Source organism: Pipistrellus kuhlii, unplaced genomic scaffold, assembly GCF_014108245.1.
Source record: "Pipistrellus kuhlii isolate mPipKuh1 unplaced genomic scaffold, mPipKuh1.p scaffold_m20_p_11, whole genome shotgun sequence".
Classification (NCBI taxonomy): domain Eukaryota; kingdom Metazoa; phylum Chordata; class Mammalia; order Chiroptera; family Vespertilionidae; genus Pipistrellus; species Pipistrellus kuhlii.
This window is the reverse complement of record NW_023425416.1, coordinates 51,562,462-51,583,727: the sequence shown is the minus strand read 5'-3', so window position 1 is coordinate 51,583,727 and position 21,266 is coordinate 51,562,462. Positions and strand designations below refer to the sequence as shown.

The 21,266-nt window shown below is 47.1% G+C and overlaps 1 protein-coding gene across 4 annotated transcripts in view; it reads left to right on the top strand.

The window, feature by feature from the left end:
* RBM6 (RNA binding motif protein 6) overlaps window positions 1-21,266 on the top strand; it is a 61,399-nt gene that overhangs the window by 20,217 nt on the left and 19,916 nt on the right. For all 4 annotated transcript variants that reach the window (XM_045579572.1, XM_036432201.2, XM_036432199.2 and 1 more), the window contains exon 6: window positions 5,600-5,673. In XM_045579572.1, coding sequence (XP_045435528.1) covers window positions 5,600-5,673 — 74 coding nt within the window. The remainder of the gene's footprint in view (window positions 1-5,599; window positions 5,674-21,266) is intronic.

Below are 21,266 nucleotides of genomic sequence, written 5' to 3'. Positions count from 1 at the left end.
ATACACCCTTATCGCTCAGGAAACTCCAAGAGTTTTAGGAACTCTGCGGCAAGAAACTGGAATAAAGACCAAATACATATTTTAAAATGTATTTTTATTGATTTCAGAGAGGAACGGAAAGGAAGAGCGAGAAACGTCAATGATGAGAAAAAATCATTGCTTGGCTGTCTCCTGCACGCCCCCTACTGGGGACTGAGCCCGCAACCCGAGCATGTGCTCTTGGTTGGAATCAAATCTGGGACCTTTGAGTCCGCACCCTGATGCTCTATCCACTGAGCCAAACCGGTTTCGGCTGCCTGTGTCCTTTAATATCCTGATTCTTTTTTACATTTTTGTTTGGTATTTATATTCTGGGCTTTTTCAGTCAGTCAGTGCTCTCCTGATGTGAAATTCAACCACACTTCTCTATGTTAGTTGGGTTTTTCTAGATCAGTTTGCGGATAGGGCTGCTCATCTCATTTGCCTAAATAAACACGGCTGTATAATTGCTTGGTGTGGACTGACGGACTTGAATGAGGGGGCCATGTCTGTCAGCATCACCAAGTCAGCTTTTTTGGGGGCAGAGACTAAGTTGATTCTGGAGTTGGATGTTACTTATCAGGGCTTTGTTTTCTGTACCTTGTTCCCCCCCTGAAGCACCTGGTTAGATTTTCTCAGATACTCTATTTGGGAACTACATGGTTAATGAAGAGACGAGTTGAATTTTACCTTTATAGGTGTTCGCCCTGTGCCTTGTTCTCATTCTCAGCTGTAAAAAAACAACAAAAAAACAACAAAAAACATTTGCATTTCTATGAGAAATTGATGGTTTCAGGTTAGAAAATGGAGTAAGATGTGCTTTTTTTAAAAAAATATATATATATATTTTTTTTTTTTTTAAATTAAATTATTATCTGTGTACATATTTTAACATTGCCCCCCCCAAGATGTGCTTTTTTAATAGTCATGGAAATAAGCACTAAGACCCATCAACCCAGCAGATGATGGAGGGAGGAAAAGGAAATGAAAGAGACCTTTTGTTCCTCTAGATAAGAACAAATCTGTCTGTGGGACCATGAACATGGATTTTGCCATCTTTTCTTTAATTTTTTTAGTTATCATCTTGATGGTCCCACGTGGAATGTTTAGGTCTCTGGGTGGAATGAATACCTTCTGTGTCTACTAAAACTCTTCCTGTGGATTATAAAATCTTAATTATCTCAGTGTAACAGTCCAGCCACTGTAATTACTTTTGTGTACAGTTGTGTTGCCTATGTCATTTTTAGATTCCTGTGTCTTCACCTGTGCCTGCTCACCCCTCCTCCATCCTTCACTCCCTTTCCCTCCCGGGAAGTAGCACGGGAGGCGGGCTGTGGCTTGGCTGGGCTTCGGATGGTCTGTTTCCCAGTTCTCTGAGTGTGAGCATTCACGGTGCTGGCTGTGCTGCTGCTATTTCAAGCCACATATTTTTCACACATCATGGCCCTTAAATATGCAAGCCAGCCTCTTCATCTGGTGTCACCCGATGGAGCAGTCTGTCGCAGCGCGGGAGGAAGGCCGGGCACGGTGGACCTACCCCATGTGAGAGGTGGTCTGTTCTCCGCCTGGGGCCATTGGAGTATGATTTTGACAAGGCATGGTTTCGTCTTGTGGGCTGACTTCTGTCTCTGTCCTCCGAGTTAGATATGACTTCTTTCTCTTCTAGTCCTTTTTCCTTTGCTTATTTTATATAGCTGTCATTTTTAAAGCTTTTAAAATATATTAAGTATCCTATGTCAAGTATTTTACCATATTGAAATTTTTGTTGTTTTGTTTTGTTTTTTAATCCTCCCCTGAGGGTGTTATTCCATTGATTTGAGAGAGAGTGGACGGGAGGGGGAGGAACATCGATGTGAGAGAGACACATTGATTGCACGTGCCCCAACCAGAGCTTCTGATTGAGCCTGCAACCGAGGTATGTACCCTAGACCAGAATCGAACCTGGGACCCTCCAGTCCATGGGCTGATGCTCTATCCACTGACCCAAACTGGCTAGGGCTGTACTTTTTATAGCCATCTCTATAATAAGGCTTCGGGTTTTGTCTTTTCAGGAGAACTTTGATAGGCAGTGTACATCAACCTGTGAATGATTGCTTTCTAATTTGCATACTCAAGCCCACTCCCAATGGTTCTGCCACTGACATTTTACAGTAAGAATAATTTGTTGTGCTACAGATTCAGTGTTTTTTAACTATAGACACGGTCTTACCTGTGCTCGAGCATGTGGGACCCTTTCTGTAAATGGGCGATGGAGCGTTTGGATTCAGATTACTTCTATCAGTGTCAAAGGGTGAGAGGCCCTGCAGTGTGCGGTTTATAGCATCAGTTTGAATCTGGGCTGCCTGGGTTTGAAGTCTGGGTGAATTTAAGCAAATTGTTCTTCTTTGCCTGCTTCCCATTGGTAAATGAGGTTGGTGGCATTTGCCTCCTAGGGTAGGTAGTCTGTGAGGACGCAGTTAATGTTTGTAAAGTAAATGTAACTTGGTGTCATCATTGCTTTGTTAAAACTGAAAATCCTTAGGCTACAACCATGAGTTGGACACACAAAATGCCTGGGATCGCCCTGGCCGGCTTGGCTCAGTGGATAGAGCATCGGCCGTGGACTGAAGGGTCCCATGTTCGATTCTGGTCAAGGGCACATACCTCGGTTGCAGGCTCAATCCAAGGCCCTGGTCTCGGTGCGTGCGGGAGGCAACCAATCAATGTGTCTCACATCAGTGTTCTCCCCTTCCGTCCACTCTGTCTAAAAATCAGCGGGAAAATTGCCTTGGTGGTATCCTCAACAACAAAAATGCCTAGGGTCAAGATTGTATACTTTTTAAACTTATTATTTTTTAAGTTTTAGGCAGTATAATTAAACTTTAAACTTCTATTCTTGTTTGATAGCTAAAGCTGTGTGCAGGAGAAATGGAGCAGAGCGTTGAGCTTGTGAATTAACATAAATCTAAAGTACATTGTTAGCATACCATATTGCAGGGTTGATGGATAAAGATGCTATCAGATGCTCTTCATGTCTCCTGTGGACCATATCTTTTTCTTCCCAGTGACTTACTGTCAAAGTCTGTTCTTTCGTGAAGTATGGATGTTGTCATGAATGTGTCCTCCCTCCATATCTCTCTCTCTCTCTCCCTCCCTCCCTCCCTCCCTCTCTCTCTCCCTCCCTCCCTCCCTCCCTCCCTCCCTCCCTCCCTCTCTCTCTCTCTCTCTCTCTCTCTCTCTCTCTCTCTCTCTCTCTCTCTCTCCTTGTCTCTCTGTCATTCTATCTACAGGTTCTATATGCTCCTTTGGGCCACAGTATTTACTTCTATAAGCATAGGAAGGAAGCTGAAGGCTTTGCAAGTTTGGTGTTAGTTCCTGCTTCATTTCGGCAGCTGTGAGTTGCTTCCCACGCTCCTGCACTCTTTCTTGGTGTGTTATGTAGCAGCCATCACATACTTGAGGGTACCTCTGCTCGTTCCTTGGCTATCCCTTATCCCTTTCTGACTGTAAACATGCATTTGAGTTTTTTCAGTAGATATCCTATATAATAAATGCCTAATATTAAGTGTCTGACTCACCGTTCGACCAGTCGCTGTGATGTGCACTGACCACCAAGGGGCAGATGCACCCAACCGGTAGGTTAGCTTGCTGCTGAGGTCCAGTGGATGGGGACTGGGCGAGGTGGACCAGGTATGCTCTGGAGCCCTCCCTGACCCCGATCATGCACCCATGGGGTCCCTCGGCCTGGCCTGTGCCCTCTTGCAATCTGAGACCCCTCAAGGACCCCGAATCCATGCACTGGGCCTCTAGTTTGGTGATAAACAGTACCTTAGTTGCTCCTGCTATTCTAAAATGTTTCCCAACAACATTCAGCCCTTTACACATGCAGAACGTTTTATGTATGAGATGTGCACTGAGTTTGATCAAGAGAATCCATTCCATTGAAAGAAATTAACAAAACAATTTCCTTTGCTAATAGGATATTTACAGATACACTCACACCTTTTCTCTAAAGTAGTTTAATTTCTTCCAATAGTTACTGATCAGAGGAGGCTGATTTTGTGGTAAGTTTAAGTGGAGGTTGTAGGAGTAATGGTCAAAACTTTGAAATCTGGTAGAAAATCTGAGGTTCTAGCAGCTTTCTCTTATTCTTCCTGGTCATTTCCTAAAATTCAAAGCAAGAATCAACTTATACCGTCGTAACTTTTCTTAATGAACCTGGAGTATTCAACAAATCTTAAGTTACTATATAAAACATTTCAGGATATTCATTCCACATGACAAGGAATCCAACCCATTTTACCAACTTTGGTCTATTTTTTAAGTTATATTTTTTAAAACCGTAGGTCTGTTTTCTTTATTTTAATGAATTTAATATGATTTGATTTTATTTTTGGCTGTTGATGTCTTTTTTGTTCGTTTGTTTTGTTTAAAGAATTATATATGTCTCCTTTTTCCCTGATTGACCACCCTGGCCCTTGATGTCTTGAATCAATAACAATATCCTATTATAAAAAAAACAAAACAACAAAAAAAAACCAATATCCTATTATATATACTTTGTACTCAAAACTGCCCTGGGTTTTGTGTTGTTTTTCTTTCCCTGAGTTGTATCTCTCATCGGAACAAACCGTATCTTTTCTTGCTGCTCGTTTGTCCAGTGCCCTCCTGACGGTGAGCCTGGCTGTCCTGGGAGGCAGGGGAGGGAGCGTGGGCGCTCCTGTGGAGCACTGACAGTGCGTTTGTATGGTCAGAGGCTGGCATCGCGGGGAGTCCCAGGCTGGTTGGGGTTAGAGGTCAGCAGCCTGTAAATCCCATGAATGCGGACTCATGGGTCACGAGAGCCGCAGATGGCACTTGATCAGGAGCAAGGTGAAGGGAGTGTTATAACTAATGGTACGTACAGTCCTTCATGTGTATTGATTGCTAACCACAGCTGTCTCTCCCTAGCCTGCCCACCGCACATCTTTGTGCATAAGCACGATTTTGGACCCAGCTCTTTGTACTTATTTATGCATTTACACTTCTTCCTTTTGTAAAGATTTAGCTGGTTTATGACTTGAGGTGAAACGAGAGAAAAAGAGGAGGCCTGAAATGGTCTGCCCCGCCAACAGAAGCCCCGTGGTGTCCAGACAGATAGTTGGTCAGTCTGTCAGCACTTCTGTCTTTGAAGGCGGTTTCTGCTTGAAAAGTGGTGACTATTAGCATAGCTTTGGGATAATTGCTTCTACTTTCTCTCTTGGGATGCTTTTTTCCCCCTCAGATACTTTCCTATTCTTGTTGACTTTCCCCCAGAAGATTCAGCCTGTGGTTAAATGTTTGGGTCCCCTTTCTGTCGGATGCCCCTCTCTGGAGCTTCAGTGCTATGGAGCACAGACATCTTGGTTATAGGAAAAGTCATCTTTGGAATGACTATCCAGAAACATCCAGACTTTTCTTCAGTACTTTTTTCTGTTTGGAGTAGCAGCTTTGCCTAGTATAGGGGAGGGGGGCCAGTTGGGAGGGCTTGTGTTTAAGGGGTTCAGAAACGGGATTGAAGTGTGTTTTTTGTTTTTGCAAGGCACTAACACCACTCCCGTCTGTATTTAAATGCTGTCCCCAGGTTACGACTATGGCTATGTCTGCGTGGAATTTTCACTCTTGGAAGATGCCATCGGATGCATGGAGGCCAACCAGGTTGCTTTATACTTCGGTCAAATGATGCTGGAAGGATATATTTTTATGTATGGGGAGGGAGGGTTTCAAGTGATAAACTTTGGAAAGGAGCCAAAAGTTCATATTTGCAGCAAACCACATGCCACCAAAAAGCGATTATGAGGAGAAACTTACAGAGGCCGGGAAGGTCCTCTGGAAGAATTAGAGGGCGCAGAGGGCGTTTAAAACCCGAAGCCCAGGTGTAGCTGGACTATACGTCGGAGACAGTAGGTGGGGAGTGACAGGTCTGGAGCGTTCCTCCCCGTGGCGGGTGGCTGAGGTGGGTCCGACACAGAGAACGGTCCTCAGTGCTGGCGGTCTCCAGGAGCCGCCCGCCACAGGCAGCGGGGTCAGCGCTCTGTCCAGACCTAGGGTGAAGCCCGCCGAGGGAAACGGCTGAGGCACTCGGTCCTGCCTCCTGTGCTGCCTTCCTGCAAGGGCCATCGGGGAGGAGAGGCGGGCTTATTCGTGTGGGTTGCACTAATCGTTGCTCTCTGCAAATTGGAGTTTTGTACTCAAGGTTTTGGCTGCATATAGTCAAAGCTGGTGACTGTGATTCTGTGCTTCCCTTAAGTGTGAGACACCCAGGTGTATTCAGCTTGCCACCCAGATCTCTTGTCTGAGTCTTTTACTAAACCCTGCCTGGTAGTTTTGGGAGGAATTAGGAAATGGATAGACTCCTTCTTGTCTTGGTGTTTCCTTGGGGAAAGTTTTTGTGTGCTGTTTTTTGTGGGGTCTTAGTTTCTCCATCTGTACAGTGGGAGAAGGAAGCGTAGCGATACAGTTTGGCTTTAGGCACCCACTGCCCGTCCCCAACGGCGCTCCCAGAGCCTCAGACCCGCTCTGCTGGAGAAGACGGTGTGCTCAGGAGCGGCCCCTTTGGGCGGCCTCCGGCCCTTTCGTCAGCTTTGTCCCGAACCTTCTCCCTCTCCGGCCACCTTCCTTAGGGACGTGGCATGCTCTCCATCCTTTGGGAGAAGCACTCATTAGAAGGGAACGTGACCTGCCCGTCTCCATGGTTAGTGATAGAATATTGCTGGATCCTCAGAGAACGACTGGATTAGGACCGTACTCCCTCGACAAAGTTCTTATTGACTGACTGTTCCGTGTCCATCATTGAATCAGTCATTGAACAGACACTAACCATGTGTCAGAAACTGCTCCCTTCCAGTATTGGGAGAGATCAGAGTCCTAATCTGATCCTTATGGCTGATTTCATCTGACAGTCGGTCCTGATTCGAGAACATCCATTTACTTCATGGTCATCTTGTTCTGGTCAGTGCACAGTCTTTAAGTCTTTGCCACCACACTGAGCAAGTGCTGGAAACGTAAGTGGGGAGCTGAGGCAGATGCCATCGCTTTTGTACTTCCTCCCGTTCCTCCTAGCGAGGGGCTGCTTTGTATTAGAGCTCTCTAACCTTTGCTCTCAAAACACAAAGCAGTGCTGAGCCTTAACTGCTTCTTCCTCCATCCCTACCAAAGTCTACAGTGGCCAGCCCTAAAGAGTACTGCCAAATAGAGGTGGGGCAGTCTTCTCTAAAAACAGTGTTTATCCTTAGGTCTTCCATGGCCACACCCAGTAAATGCTCATTTATACACACAGTATCTCCCTCTCACCCATACCCCCAGTCTGAGCACCGGGGACTCCAGTCCCTGCCGAGTGAGCCTTGCCCAGGGAACAGGACAAGAGCAGAACCAAGCAGGAGCAGGCCCGGGTTCTCCCAGGTGTGAAGCAGTGTTTTGACAGGTAAACTTTTTTTTTTTTTAAACATGTTCTTACCCATTTTTAGAGAGGGGAGAGAGAGAGAAACATCACTCGGCTGCCTCCTGCATGCCCCCTACGGAGATCCAGCACAGCAACCCCAGCATGCGACCTGACCTGAGTCAGACCAGGGACCTCTCACTGCACAGGACAACGTTCAGCCAGCAGCCACTCCTGCCAGGGACAGGTAGATACTTTCATGCATAGGGCTCCATCCAGCGCTCTGTCTTCTGGGGCCCTAGCATCTCTGACTAAGCAAAGAGACCGAGATTATGTGGTTCTCATGGGTCCCCTAAAGGTGCTCTCAAACTCCACATTTATTCTGATACCATTTTCAGTGTTCTTTGGAGTCACTCCTTAATAAGACATCACCACATCCATTTGACTCCATCTCCTAGACCTAGACAGTTCTTCCCCTGGTCCCGGGGCTGAGCGCGTCCAGCCAGCACTGCACAGAGCAGCATCCTCTTGCTGAGTGACATACCCTTCACCATCCAGTCAGCACTCTTTAATAGTCTTGACCGCAGCGTGGTGTGTGCGCAGTTCGTTTTTATGGACCATTTTTGAGACGGGGGTCTTCAGGGAAATTTGCATATAGCACAGAAAAGGAGTGAGCGTAGGCTCTGCCTCCGGTGTTACTTCCCAGCTGGGCTGTCTCCTCAGCCCCGTTCCCTGCGCCATCAGTACCTCAGGGCTCCGGTGCGGATGAGCTGAGGTTGTTGATGCCTGCTGGGTGCCAGGCCCACCTTTCTGGATGTTGGAGATACTGCAGGAAGCATGACAAACTGTGTAACTTCTGTTTTAGCACATAAGCAAGTAGACACTAAAAATAGGGCAGTGCTGAGTGCTGTGCAGATGCTGAGCATGGTGCTGAGAGGATGCACGGGAGGGCTTCTGGAAGACCTGAGACGGGCGGTGGGGCTGCTGCTTGAGAGGGACATTGCATTGAGGAGTGACTCTTGGTGAAAATGTACACAGAACGTTTCGCATAGCTCCTATACCGAGTGAGCATTTGGAATTAGACATCTCCTCCTCTCCCCCTTCTTGTGTCACATAATCTCCAGTCATAATTCTAGGAAAATAAATGTCCGTATCTGGATATTCTTGAAGGAAATGGATGGATCACGCTCCCAAGAACACAGACATTGAGAATCTCCTGCGAAGTATAAGAATGGGAGGGGTGAGTCCTTTCTCCTTCGGGTGCATAAACCAGGGTTCGTGGGAGACGAGTGTCTGCTCAGCCCTTCTCCCTCAGGATTTACGTAGGGACCCAATGGGTGCAGAGTCTGAGACATCTGTTGGGCACCTCTGAGTAGAGTTTGTATGCTTCCGAGGAGGTTTCAGTGAAATGCTTCAGGCTGAGTTTTTTTTGTTTAAAATGTTTTTGATTGTTTGTTTGTTTTTAGAGAGAGAGAGGAAGGGAGAGGGATATAGAGATAGACGGGTGAGAGAAACATCGGCGGGCTGCCTTCTGCACGTCCCCTCCTGGGGATCAAGCCTGCATCCCTGGCAGGTGCCCCGACCTGGAACCCAGCTGGTGACCTGGTCCAGAGGTGGTAAGCTCAACCACCGAGCCACACCAGCTGGGCTGGATTGAGTTTTTTATAACTTTGTCGATGTGAAGTTATTTTTATTTTTCTCTGACTGACATTTATAGGTCTGCCAGCTTGCTTTGTCCAATATGAGGGTTTATATAGGCCTTAATGAGGTGGTTCACCATGTTAACCAAGGACCCTCTAGCCCTCTCCGAGTGCCTTCACAGGCATCAGCTGCAGCGGACTCTGCAGCAGCACAGGGCGCTGGTCATCGGGGCATCACTTAGCCAAGCTGTCTGTCAGGGTGGGGATGTGGCCTCAGACCTTTACCTTCTCTGGCTAGGAAGAGGTGGAAGCCGGCCAGCACCGTGAGGCAGCGTCCTCTTTCCTTGGCTTTCTCTGTTGTCCCGGGCCCTGGAGGTGGAAGGCCCCTCGCTGGGTGTGCCATTGCAGGCGGGGACTTGTGAGGGGCTGGAAGCATTGTGTTAGAGTCCATCCCTTTCAGTGGCTGCCCAGTTCTGAGGCCTTGCTCTCTCAAACTATTGTCTTTGTTCTGTAGGAATTAGCATTTTGTTTTCTCAAATTTGCAGGTATGATGTTTGCTGCCTGTTCATATTCAGACAAATATTCACTAAAATTCTCCTATAAAAGATAGCTTTGGAAGAAGTTAATTTTGCTGGTATTTTTACTGTTTTCTTAGCATCTGTGGCCTTTTGTAGCCAGAGATAACTTGGCTGTATGATATAATCAGCTGACTTCATGAAGTGCCAGGAAAAGGATGCTGTTACCACGTGACATGAAAATTCTGAGAGATGCTGGCCTCTCTGGGTGGGAGGAAAGGCTGGAACACACAAACATTTTGTGTCAACAAGTTCAGAGAGTTTGGGTTTTTGAGAAGACTAGGATGTCCAGGGTATTTCTGAAGGTATGGGAAGGAAAGGTGGGACTGTCCCTGTGGTGAAAGAGATGACGTGGAAAGCTTAAGCCTAGCGGTGTGGAAGACTCCTGTTAGCAGTACAAGTACCTCCAGGCCCTCAGAGGCAGCCTGATGAGGAGTATGTCTCCGGGACCGAGTTCCTGGTGTCTGTTCTGTGGGTGTGGTCAGGGCACACCGGAAACCTAGCCTGTGGCTTTAAACTAAGCTCTGATGACCAGCCCCTGGCTTTGCCAGTCTCAGACTTCCTCCTGTAATTGTAAGAGGCGCTCTAAAATGGATCCAGTTAAATTTTCTGGAATTTGAAAAATAAACACATCATTTGGAACGTCCAAGGTGTCTCCTATGATGAGGTTTTTAATTTTTTTTGCCAGATATGTTATGGTTCATTTCTGTGAGTTGAAGTGCAAAGTACTGATTTTCAGTCTTTGTGTTTTTTTTTGGAACTTGATTATGTACAGTTACTAAGGTAACAGGCAGAATATGTGTAATTCTAAGTTACTAGCTCAGAGGTTATAGGATGGCACAGTTCAGGTTGTTATCTCTGTTATAACTTTGGTTTATGACTGTGTATACCTCCAGACAATAAGGTCTCCACTTCATCACTTCCTGGCTCTTTGTAACTTCTGAGTCTGTCTCCTTGTCTGTCAGATAGAGGGGTGATCATTGTGCCCGCCTCAGAGCAGTGGTGAGATGGCCTCTGTAAGGTGTGTGAAGGCTTGGTACAGTGCGAGCACCAGCTTAGGAGTAAAAGTGACTCCAGGACAGTGGCCTCCGCTTGGCTGGCCCCCTTTCCGTGGCAGCTTAGCCACCTCGTGGGAATCAGATGCCTGAACAGCAGTGGCACTGCGTGGGTGGCAGCTGATTCCCATGGCGCTGCTGCCCGCTGCCCCTCCCATGGCACTGGGTGTCCATAGACTAAAAGGGAAGCAGGCTGGGGAGCCGCTCCTGCAGCATCTGTGGGACGCATGCCCAGGCGCCCAGGCATGTGAGGGCGAGGACTGTGCCATTCCAGTACTTCTGCGCTGGAGGGCCTTGTTGTTTCCAATAGTTCTTTTTTTTTAAGGATATATTTTATTGTTTGTTTGTTTTTTTCAGAGAGGAAGGGAGAGGGACAGAGAGTTAGAAACATTGTTGAGAAAGAAACATCAATCATCTGCCTCCTACACCCCCCCACTAGGTATGTGTCTGCAACCAAGGTACATGCCCTTGACTAGCATCGAACCCGAGACCCTTCAGTCTGCAGGCTGACGCTCTATCCACCGAGCCAAACCTGTTAGGGCTCTGATAGTTCTTTTATCACCAAATTTTCTTGGGCTACAGGTGGCATTGAATGTTGCTAGGCATCTTCTTCATCTGCGTTGAACTTGCAGTTTATAATATAATAAAGGGTCTTATTCTCCACAGAGCCGTGTTCGGGTGTTGCTGATACTACTATAATTAGCTAGTTATTGATAGAAAAGGAGCAAAGAGAAGGCAGACTTTATAGACATGTCATTTGGGCCGCTTCACCAGGAAGCTGCATTCACACTCCCCAAGGAGCCACCAGCTATGCGTCTCTGCAGGTCCCTGGGGGAGGGGCCCAACAAGGGCAAGTGGGTGCGTGCACAGTGAGGTTGGAGTGCATAGGGAGGTGCTTGCGTACAGTCCAGCCTGGGGAGCCAAGCACTGGCCAGCGTGGGAAAGGCCACGCAAATTGCCACAATTTGGGGATGCATAATGCTCCAAAGCATGGCACTCCCTCTCTCGGCTCTCTGGTTCTTTGGCTTTGCTACTGCCCGCGCTCCCTCCATAGCCATGTGGTCATGCTGACCCCACATACCACGGCCTGATGGAATGCAGGCGGGAACACAAGCTAAGCTAGACCGGGCTCCCCTCCAACATGGAAAGGAAACTCTGACATGGCTTTGCCCCGAGCTTTATCTACACTTCCTCGTTGGTGGGACCAGGGGTGTAATTCCACAGAAATAAAGTTTTCTACAATACCTCAGCCTCCTGTGCTAATCTCAGAGTATTTTTCTTGGCATATCTTAAGAAATCTGCCCTAACTGGTATTGCTCAGTGGATAGAGCATCGGCCTGTGGACTGAAGGATCCCAGGTTCAATTCCGGTCAAGGGCATATACCTTGGTTGTGAGCACATCCCCAGCAGGGGGTGGGCAGGAAGCAGCTGATCGATGTTTCTCTCATTCATGTTTCTAACTCTCTCCCTTCCTCTCTGTAAACAAATTAATAAAAATATATTTAAAGAAAGAAATCACCAGTAACTGGTGATGAGGACCTGTCCCTACCACTAACATTGTCATTATAACCTCTTGCTCATTTTATATGAGCTAGATAAATCCAATATAATAAAAGCCTAATATGCTAAGTGTCTGATCGTTTGTTAAACCAATCAAAGCATAATGTGCTAATGATATGCTAAGGCTGCTCAACTCTCAATGACGTGCTCTGACCACCAGGGGGCAGACGCCCTGACCAGTAGGTTAGCTTACTGCTGGGGTCTGGCCGATCAGAACTGAGTGAGACAGGCAGGACATGCCCTAGAGCCCTCCTGTGGTCCCTCCCTGGCTGGCCAACCTCTGCCCCTCCCCAGCCCCGATCATGCACTGGTGGGGTCCCTCAGTGTGGCCTGCACCTTCTTGCAATCCTGCATCTCAGGGGATGTCAGAGAGCTGGTTTTGGCCCAATCCTGCAGGCCAGGCCAAGGGACCCCACTGGTATATATAATAAAATGTATACGTATAATATGTACAGAAGGTTCTCGGGTTACGTCGGAGATCCATTCCTACGGCACGATGTAAGGTGATTTTTGCCCTAAGTCGGAACCCACCTACATAAGCACCTATGTCACTCACATGGAGCACACACACAGCAGTGATGAAGTGAAACAGGAAAAAAAATTTAAAGATGATAATTCCTGGGCTTTACTTGTGGTAAATAAATAATAAACATAAAGCACATATGTACATACATTAAAATGACAGAAACTTTTTTTTTTAAACAAATGGGAGATAGCGACATAATCAAGAGACAACGTACGTTGAGTCTGACGTAACCTGAGGACTGCCTGTACATATTTCTTAATAAGGGTATTGATGGGCCCTAGCCGGTTAGGCTAAGTGGATAGAGTGTCGGTGTGGGAACCCTTAACATGACCCGCGTGATTAGGGCCCACTCAGGGTCCGGTTTCTGGAGGAGGCCACACACTAAAATGAAGAGAGAGACTAGAAAAGAGTTAATTTGGGACAAATGGGGGGCCAGGCGGGAGTCAACTTCTAGTGGGAAGACTCTCTAGGCTCTGGCCTTGCTATCCCTTTTATTGGGGCTGCTGTGGGATACACCCATTACCCTTAAGCAGCTTTGAGAAACACCCATAGCCCTCAGGCAGGTAATAAGCGGATTATCATATCAGTAAGGATTGATATGATTACAAGATGGGGAGTTGCCTCAGTTACTATTGTCTCAATTAGACAGGGTGTGGTTGGCTCTGACCTTTCAGAGCTTCAAGGTTGACCAACCTCTTTCTATTAGACAATGATTGGTTTCTGGCCTGTCGGCCTGCAGCCTGAAGAGTCCTGGGTTCGATTCCGATCAAGGGCACTTGCGTCAGTTGCAAACAATCCCCAGCCCTGGTCCAGACATGTACAGAAGGCAACCAATCAATGTTTCTCTTATTCTGTCTCTCCCCCTCCTTTCACTATCTCTAAAGATCAATGGAAAAATACTGTCAGGTGAGGGTTAATTTAAAAAAAATATATATATATATTTATCACATGACTGATAATCATGGATAATCTATCTGGATTATTAATTATTTTTATCTCACATGGTGAGGTGCTCTTCAGGTGAATGGAGAGGATGCTTTGGAGGTGATGGGGCTTAAGCTATCTTGTCAATGCTTCCAAGAGAGCCCCCTGCTAGACAAGGGCTGAGGTTGGGGATGGGAAGGAGGGTCAGAATCACACCTCCCTCTCCTGGCACTGCGGTTTTAGTCTGGCTTTTCAAAAAAAACAACAGTTGTGTTCCCCCGTGAGAGAGCTGTCGTTTGGATGCCTGATACACAAAGAGAGGCTGTGTGCTAGTCAGCATGAGACCAAGAAACACCAGCAGCCAGAGGGAAGGGGAGCAAACGCCAGTGCTCATGTGTTTTGTAAGACAGTGGTTCTTAACAGTGGAGGGAGGGAGAAGGGAGGCAATGCTGACACCCTCTCCTCCCCTCCCCTCCCCAGCCATTGGGCACTTAGCACGGTCATCTCGCTTGTCAGTTAGGGCACTAATCCCACTCGCCAGGGCTCCACCACCATCAGGTTAAATAAACAGAACTCTGCTCCCGATGCAGAAGCCCTTTCCACCATCCCAGAAGCAGTCACTCTCCTAGTTCTAAACCTGCAGTCCTTTGGGTTTTCTTGTTCTGTTAATCCTCTCCAGAGGATATTTTTCCATTAATTTTTCTAGAGTGAGTGAAAGTGATGGGAGAGACAGCAAGAGAGAGAAACAGGGATGTGAGAGAGGCATATCGATTGGTTGCCTCCTGCACATGCCCTTACAGGGGCAAGGTATGTGCCCTTGACCAGGAATCAAACCCAGGACCGTTCAGTCCAAGGACTGAAGCTCTAACCACTGAATAAAACCAAGTAGGGCTGACCTAGTTTTTGAATTGCCTTTGAGTCTTATGTATATGGGATCACACAGGATGCATTCTCCTACTTGGCATTTATGCTTAGTATTATTTTTGAAATTCATCTAGGGTATAACTAGGATGTGTTCATTTAACTGTACACAGATACAGGTATCATGATGCATTCATTAGTTCTACTCTAAAGGAAATGTCTTGTTTTGTTTTTCCCATTTGGGGCTATTTCAAAATTGTTATTGCACTGAATGAATAGGTATACTCCTTCTGTTGATATATACCCATGAGTGGACTTGTGGATTTTGTGTGTCTTCAGCCTTCGCCAAGGTGTGTAAACTTTCACTGGATATCCCCTGCATGCAGTCATTCATGCTACCAATCCCCATATTATATTGTAGTAGTTTCCCTTCTGTGTGGTTTCACCTTCATTCATTCCAGTAACCTGTGGTCCAGAAATATTAAATGAAAAATAGCAGAAATAAACGATTTATAACGCTTAAACAGTGCCGTTCTGTGTAGTGTGGTGGAATCTCCTGCCTTCTGCTCTGTCCCACCTGGCTCGTGAATGCTCCTTTGTCTGCATCCCCACACTGTCGGTGCGCCCGTCCGTCATTTGGTCGCTGTCTTGGTTACCAGCCTGTTGTATCTAAGTGCTCATGTCCAAGTGACTCTTACTTTACACCTGAGGCCCGGTGCATGGGGGTTGGGGGGTTGGTTTCCCTCAGCCTGGCTTGTGCCCTCTCGCAATCCAGGACCCCTCAGGTAGGATCCTAGGCCTGGCCAGGGATCAGGGTCTGTCTATTGGGGCTTTCCTTCCCCCAGCTGCCGGTAACTGGTCCCACCACTGCCGCTTCCACTGCTTGCTGTCTGTGCAGCACTGCCTCCCCCTCCCCTGCCACCAGTCACCTCCCTCTACGGATGACGGGCATGGGGTGTGATCACGTGGCTGGCCTGGGCCTCCCTCTGCAGGGCGAGCACTGGCTGACCCCACACACCTGCCATAGCATCACTGGCTGGTGGCCTGGTTTCCCGCTTTCCCGCTGTGGCCACCAGCCAGGTGGCTTGGGCCTTTCTCTGCTGGGCAATCGATCATGGAGTTCCCCTGATCAGTCGCATTGCACCTGCCTTGGCTGGCCTGGTGCCAGTACATGTCATAGTGTGGTCATCCGGAGGGTGGTTCTACTGTTGTTCAGTCGATTTGTATATTATGCTTTTATTATTATAGATAATAATGCCACATTCACATAACTTTTATTGTAGTATACTAGAGGCCCGGTGCATGAAATTGGTGCACGGGTTTGGTCCCTAGGTCTGACTGGCAATCAGAGCCGATCTGTGAGGCAACAGGCAGGGTTATGGGGTGGTGGCCTGCTGGCACCCACTTTGGCTGGCCTGGTACTGCCTGCTCGCCAGCCCCACCCCCCACCGCCACGTTGGTCACCTCCCTCTGTGGGGCGGGCAACAGGGTGAGTGATCAGAGTGAGTGACCTTGGCTGGCCTGGGGGCAGCTCCTGTGTTGAGTATCTGCTCCCTGGTGGTCAGTGCGCATCATAGTGACCAGTCATTCTGCTAAGTTGATTTGCATATTAGGCTTTAATTATATGGGATTGTTCTAATTCTGTTTTATTATTTTTAATCTCTTACTGTGCCTAATTTATAAATGAAACTTTATCATAAGAATGTATATGTAGGAAAAATCATAATATACAGGGTGTCTGCAAAAGAATGTATACACACTTTGAATAATTATTAATTCTAGTGGGTTAAACTTGAAAAGAAAGACATCAATTGAATTATCAGCTGTTAAGTGTGTATATATACATGTGGGTTCAGTACTCTACAGCAGTGTTTCCCAAAGTGTGGTACGCGTACCCCCAGGGGTACGGGAAGAGTTTGGTGGGGGTACGTGTACCCCCAGGGGTATGGGAAGAGTTTGGTGGGGGTACGCGTTGCACCGGAGTTTGGTGGGGATATGCTCTGCACCGTGCTTAGCTGCGCCTAATTCTACGTTCTCATGAGCACGAGGGGTACTCAGCATTACGAAAATTATAGAAGGGGTACACATATGTCAAAAGTTTGGAATCACTGCACATGGTTTCAGGCATCCACTGGGGTGTTGGAATGTATCCCCAGAGATAAGAGGGACTACGCATGTTTATGTATCTGTCAGTGTATTGAGACAGTCATAATTAAGACCACGTTATTGTAAATTAAATTAATAAGTTAAGTGTAATAAATTAAGTGTAAAATGTAGACATACAACTACAATAATTGCTTTTTGACCACCTTTTTGTTGGGGACGTGGATGTTCCCGTCTGATTAGAGTCCTCTCATTTTCAGTGTGCACTGTCATCAGGGACCAGAGCTTCGGGCAAGAACCAGGGTGCAGTAGGACGAGGGTGGCAGGGGAAATGGCTGGAGCAGAGTGCTCACTGAGGCTGGAGGGTGGGCAGTTAGGTGGGCCGGGGCGGGGCAGAGAGGGAAGAGAAAGGACTGCCTTCCTTTGTTCTGGCAATAGCCGTCCAGTCCTGAAAGCTTTGGGGTGGTTGTTTTCATTGTTTGTATTGATGTGTAATGCTTATGTTATAAAATTCATCCTTTCAAAGTGTGTCATTTAGTGGGTTTTAATATGTTCACAAGATTGTACAACCATCACCACTAATTCCTGAACTTCTCCATCACCCCTAAAACACAACAGTCACACCCCCGTCCCTCTACTCTCCCACTCATGCTCTAGATGTCCCCTGATCTGCTTTCTGTCTATGGGTTTGTCGGAGATGTTTCATATAAATGGGGTCATACACACGTTTGCGGCTAGTTTCTTTTACTTAGCATAGTGTTTTCAAAGTTCATCCATGTTATGCTATGAATCAGCACTTTGTTCCTTTTAATAGTTGGACATTCCATTGTGTGGATGTAGCACATTTTCTTCACTCATTAACTAGATGGTGCACATTTGGATTGTTTCCACTTTGGGCTGTTGTGAATAATGCTGCTTTGAACATCCATGTACACATTTTTGTGCAGAAACATGTTTTCAGTTGTCTTGGGTCAGTATCTAAAAGTGAAAATGCTAAAGCCTTCGATGTGTGTGTGCTTTCTCCCGACCGATCGCATTGCACCTGCCATGGCTGGCCTGGTGCCAGTACGTGTCAGACAGCAATGGCTAGCCTGGCAGGCCCTGCTGGGATGTGACAGACTGGTGGCCGTGCTCCGTTCTGCTTTGGGCATTCACATCGCCGGTTTGAATTCTCCCTCAGCTGTGGGGATGTTTCACCAGAGGCCTCAGGACACTGCTGCCCTGGACGTGCTCAGTCTCTGTTGTTTGGGCTTTGAGCACATCCAGGATTTGCAGTTGACTCTCGAGCAGCTCATTTTCTTCTTTCCCGTCCTTGCAGGTTCTGAGTCCACCCTTAAGTGGCACATTCACTAGTACTGTTTCTGCCTAGGGCCCTGACACTGGGGAGCCCCTGCGTCCCAGGCACTCAGAGGCACCACAAGAAGCGTTTTCCTGAGCGAGGCCCCCCCAACTAGTGTTCTCTGCCCTTAACGAGCTTCCTCTGAGCTTAGACACCTGCTGGGAACAAACAAAGCATGTCTCTGAGCTGCGCGCCCCCCCCCCCCCCCCCCCGCGCACAGGGAGCCCCCTCTCCCTGCATTGCTCTGGAATCCCAACTCCAGAGTGGGGCCGAGAAAAGACAATTCCCTTACCCTACACCTTTAAACTGAAGGACTCGGGAACTACGCACAGGCACGGGATCACTGTGCTTCTGTTGTGTCCAGGTAGTATGGGAGCCCCGAGTAAATAGCGGGCTGGACTAAGTGTCTGGGCAAATGACTAGCAAAGATCAGGCCCATTCAAGCAGCTGTCACCAGGCAGTCAGGCATTGCTAGCTGGAAAGGCCCCTGAGGACAGGGACTGGTTCTTTGTTTTTCTACCTTCGCTGCCCAAATCGGGTAGAGCTGGACCTCAGCATAGGATGCACCAAGTCAGTGGTCGGCAAACTGCGGCTCTGTTGACTAATGAGTTTGCCGACCACATTTCAAATTCTGGCACTTCTATGCTTTTAAAAAAATTTGTGTAAGTTTCTTTGAGCCAAACTGATGCCATATGCCAGGGAGCAGTACTTGTATAGCCTTCGGCAGCAGGTAGTAATGCTGGGTACTGCTCTGCCTGACAGAGATGGCACATTTGTTTGTCCCAAATGTCCTGTCTGATTCTTGTCCTCGTTCCCTGGGAAATAGTGAAAGTGCAGGTAGGTTGCCAAGGGGCTTGCGTTTGAAGACGGGAGAGCTACAGGAAGGTAACAGAATTAAAATGGCCTGCAGAGAGACTTCTGTATCAGTTAGCATTAGAGTCAGCTGGGAGTGAAGAACACTAAAGAGAATTGTGGCTTAAATGAGCTCATTCCTCTCTAATGAGCACTAAGTCAGCAGGCTTTCTTACAGGGGGGCCGTGAACATCAGGAGCCCAGGCCCTGTCAGTCCTCAGCATGTGACTTCTGCCTTACTTCCCGGAGGACTGCTTGGTGTCACCATCACAATGGGACAGAAGAAGGGATGAAACTGGCCTTGGCCCTCCCTTTAAGAATACCTTCTGCCTGGCTGGTGTGGCTCAATGGTTGAGCATTGACCTATGCACCAAGAGATCATGGTTCAATTCCACATCAGTGCATAGGCCCGGGTTGTGGGCTCCATCCCCAGTAGGTGGCGTGCATGAGACAGCCGATCAATGATTCTCATTGATGTTTTGCTCTCCCTCCCTCTCCCTTCCTCTTTGAAATCAATAAAAATACATTTTTTAAAAGTACAGAAAGAATAAAAGCATCCACATTTCTGCCAGGTATATCTTAGCAAGAATATGTCTGGATCTTATTTCTGGACGCTCCCTTTCCTTATATGTGGCTTATCATGTTCTCCTCTCAGGTCACATCCAGCTTTGTCTGTTGTCCATGCAGCTCCTGATGCACTTTCTGCCTAAACTGCTGGTGAACTGTCAGCACAGTGGGCTTCCCAGCATAAACCGTCTCCCTTGTTTTGTTTCTCTTCATTCACTTCTGACAATATTAACTCATTCCATTCTGTGTTCCCTGATACGAATTTCAGATAGAGATATGTGCTTCTTTGTTTAAAAGTGTACTTGTTTATTGTCCTCATGCTTTAAAATATCCCCATGTCTTGCTGGACCGGTTTGGCTCAGTGGATAGAGCGTCGGCCTACGGACTGAAAGGTCTGGGGTTCGATTCCGGGCAAGGGCATGTACCTTGGTTATGGGCACATCCCCAGTAGGGGGTGTGCAAGAGGCAGCTGATCGATGATTCTCTCTCGTCGATGTTTCTAACTCTCTATCCCTCTCTCTTGCATCTCTGAAAAATCAATAAAATATTTAAAAAATAAATAAATAAAAATAAAATATTCCCATGTCTAGCCAGCTGAGAAAACATATTTGTTGTTGAATAAAGGATACATATCCTGCCTGGCTGGTGTGGCTCAGTTGATTGAGCATCGTCCCATGCACCAAGAGGTCACTGGTTCAATTCTCGGTCAGTGTAGGGCATGCAGGAGGCAGCCGATTGATGTTTCTCATATCGATGTGTCTCACTCTCTCCCTAAATTGATAATAAATTAAAAAAAACACACACATATCCTGTTCTGGCTAGTGATTAGAGAGATGAGAAGTGGCAGGGGGAAAGGGAAAGGCACTTTAAAACCTGTGAAACTTCCCACAAGAAGACAGCCTCAGTACATTGCCTTAGTCTTTTTGAGAGAAGCCAGGTGTGTGTTGACTGTCTCTGCAGCCTCAGATGGGTTCGCGCTGCCCGACACATAGCCGTCACTGGACAGAACAGGAAGTTGGGTTACCTCAGAAAACCTGGACATGGAGTTTGTTCTCCCTTTTTACTGTGTTTCCCCCAGTTCTTCTTACAAAGAGATAAGAAAATTTTAAATTATATGGTCACTTATTTTGGTTATTGGTTCTTGTGATAACATTCAAGCAAATATAAAGGATGCCTTTTTTTTTTTTTTTTTTAATTGGTTTCAGAGGGGAAGGGAGAGAGACGAATACATCCATGCTGAGACAGAATCGTTGATGCTATCTTTCATCTTCATAGCCCTTGGGGATTGTTTTTCTCTCCATAATAAAGAAAAAATCACCTCCTGGTTCATAGGTTGAGCTCAACCACTGAGCTATGCTGGCCGGGCTAAGAAATGCCTTTTACTATTTTATTATTTATTTATTTTTAAAAATATATTTTATTGATTTTTTACAGAGAGGAAGGAAGAGAGATAGAGAGTTAGAAACGTTGATGAGAGAGAAACATCAACCAGCTGCCTCTTGCACACCCCCCATCGGGGATGTGCCCGCAACCAACGTACATGCCCCTGACCGGAATTGAACCTGGGACCTTTCAGTCCGCAGACCAACACTCTACCACTGACCCAAACCAGTTTTGGCGCCTTTTACTATTTTAGATGGTCCGAGGTATGTTTAGAGGCATCGAAGGGTTTGTGTGTGTTAGGTTTTAGGGCATAGAGGAGGGTTCCGATGGCTGTGGGCTGTGCCTCTTTAGACTTGGCAGCAACTCTAGTTAGGGTATCATTAGAGACCTTGGCTTTGTCTTCTCCACACTCTTGGGGTCACCAGAGATTTCTGCCCTGTGCTGAGATCACTCATTCTCTATTCGTATCTGCTGCAGGGGCTGCCTGA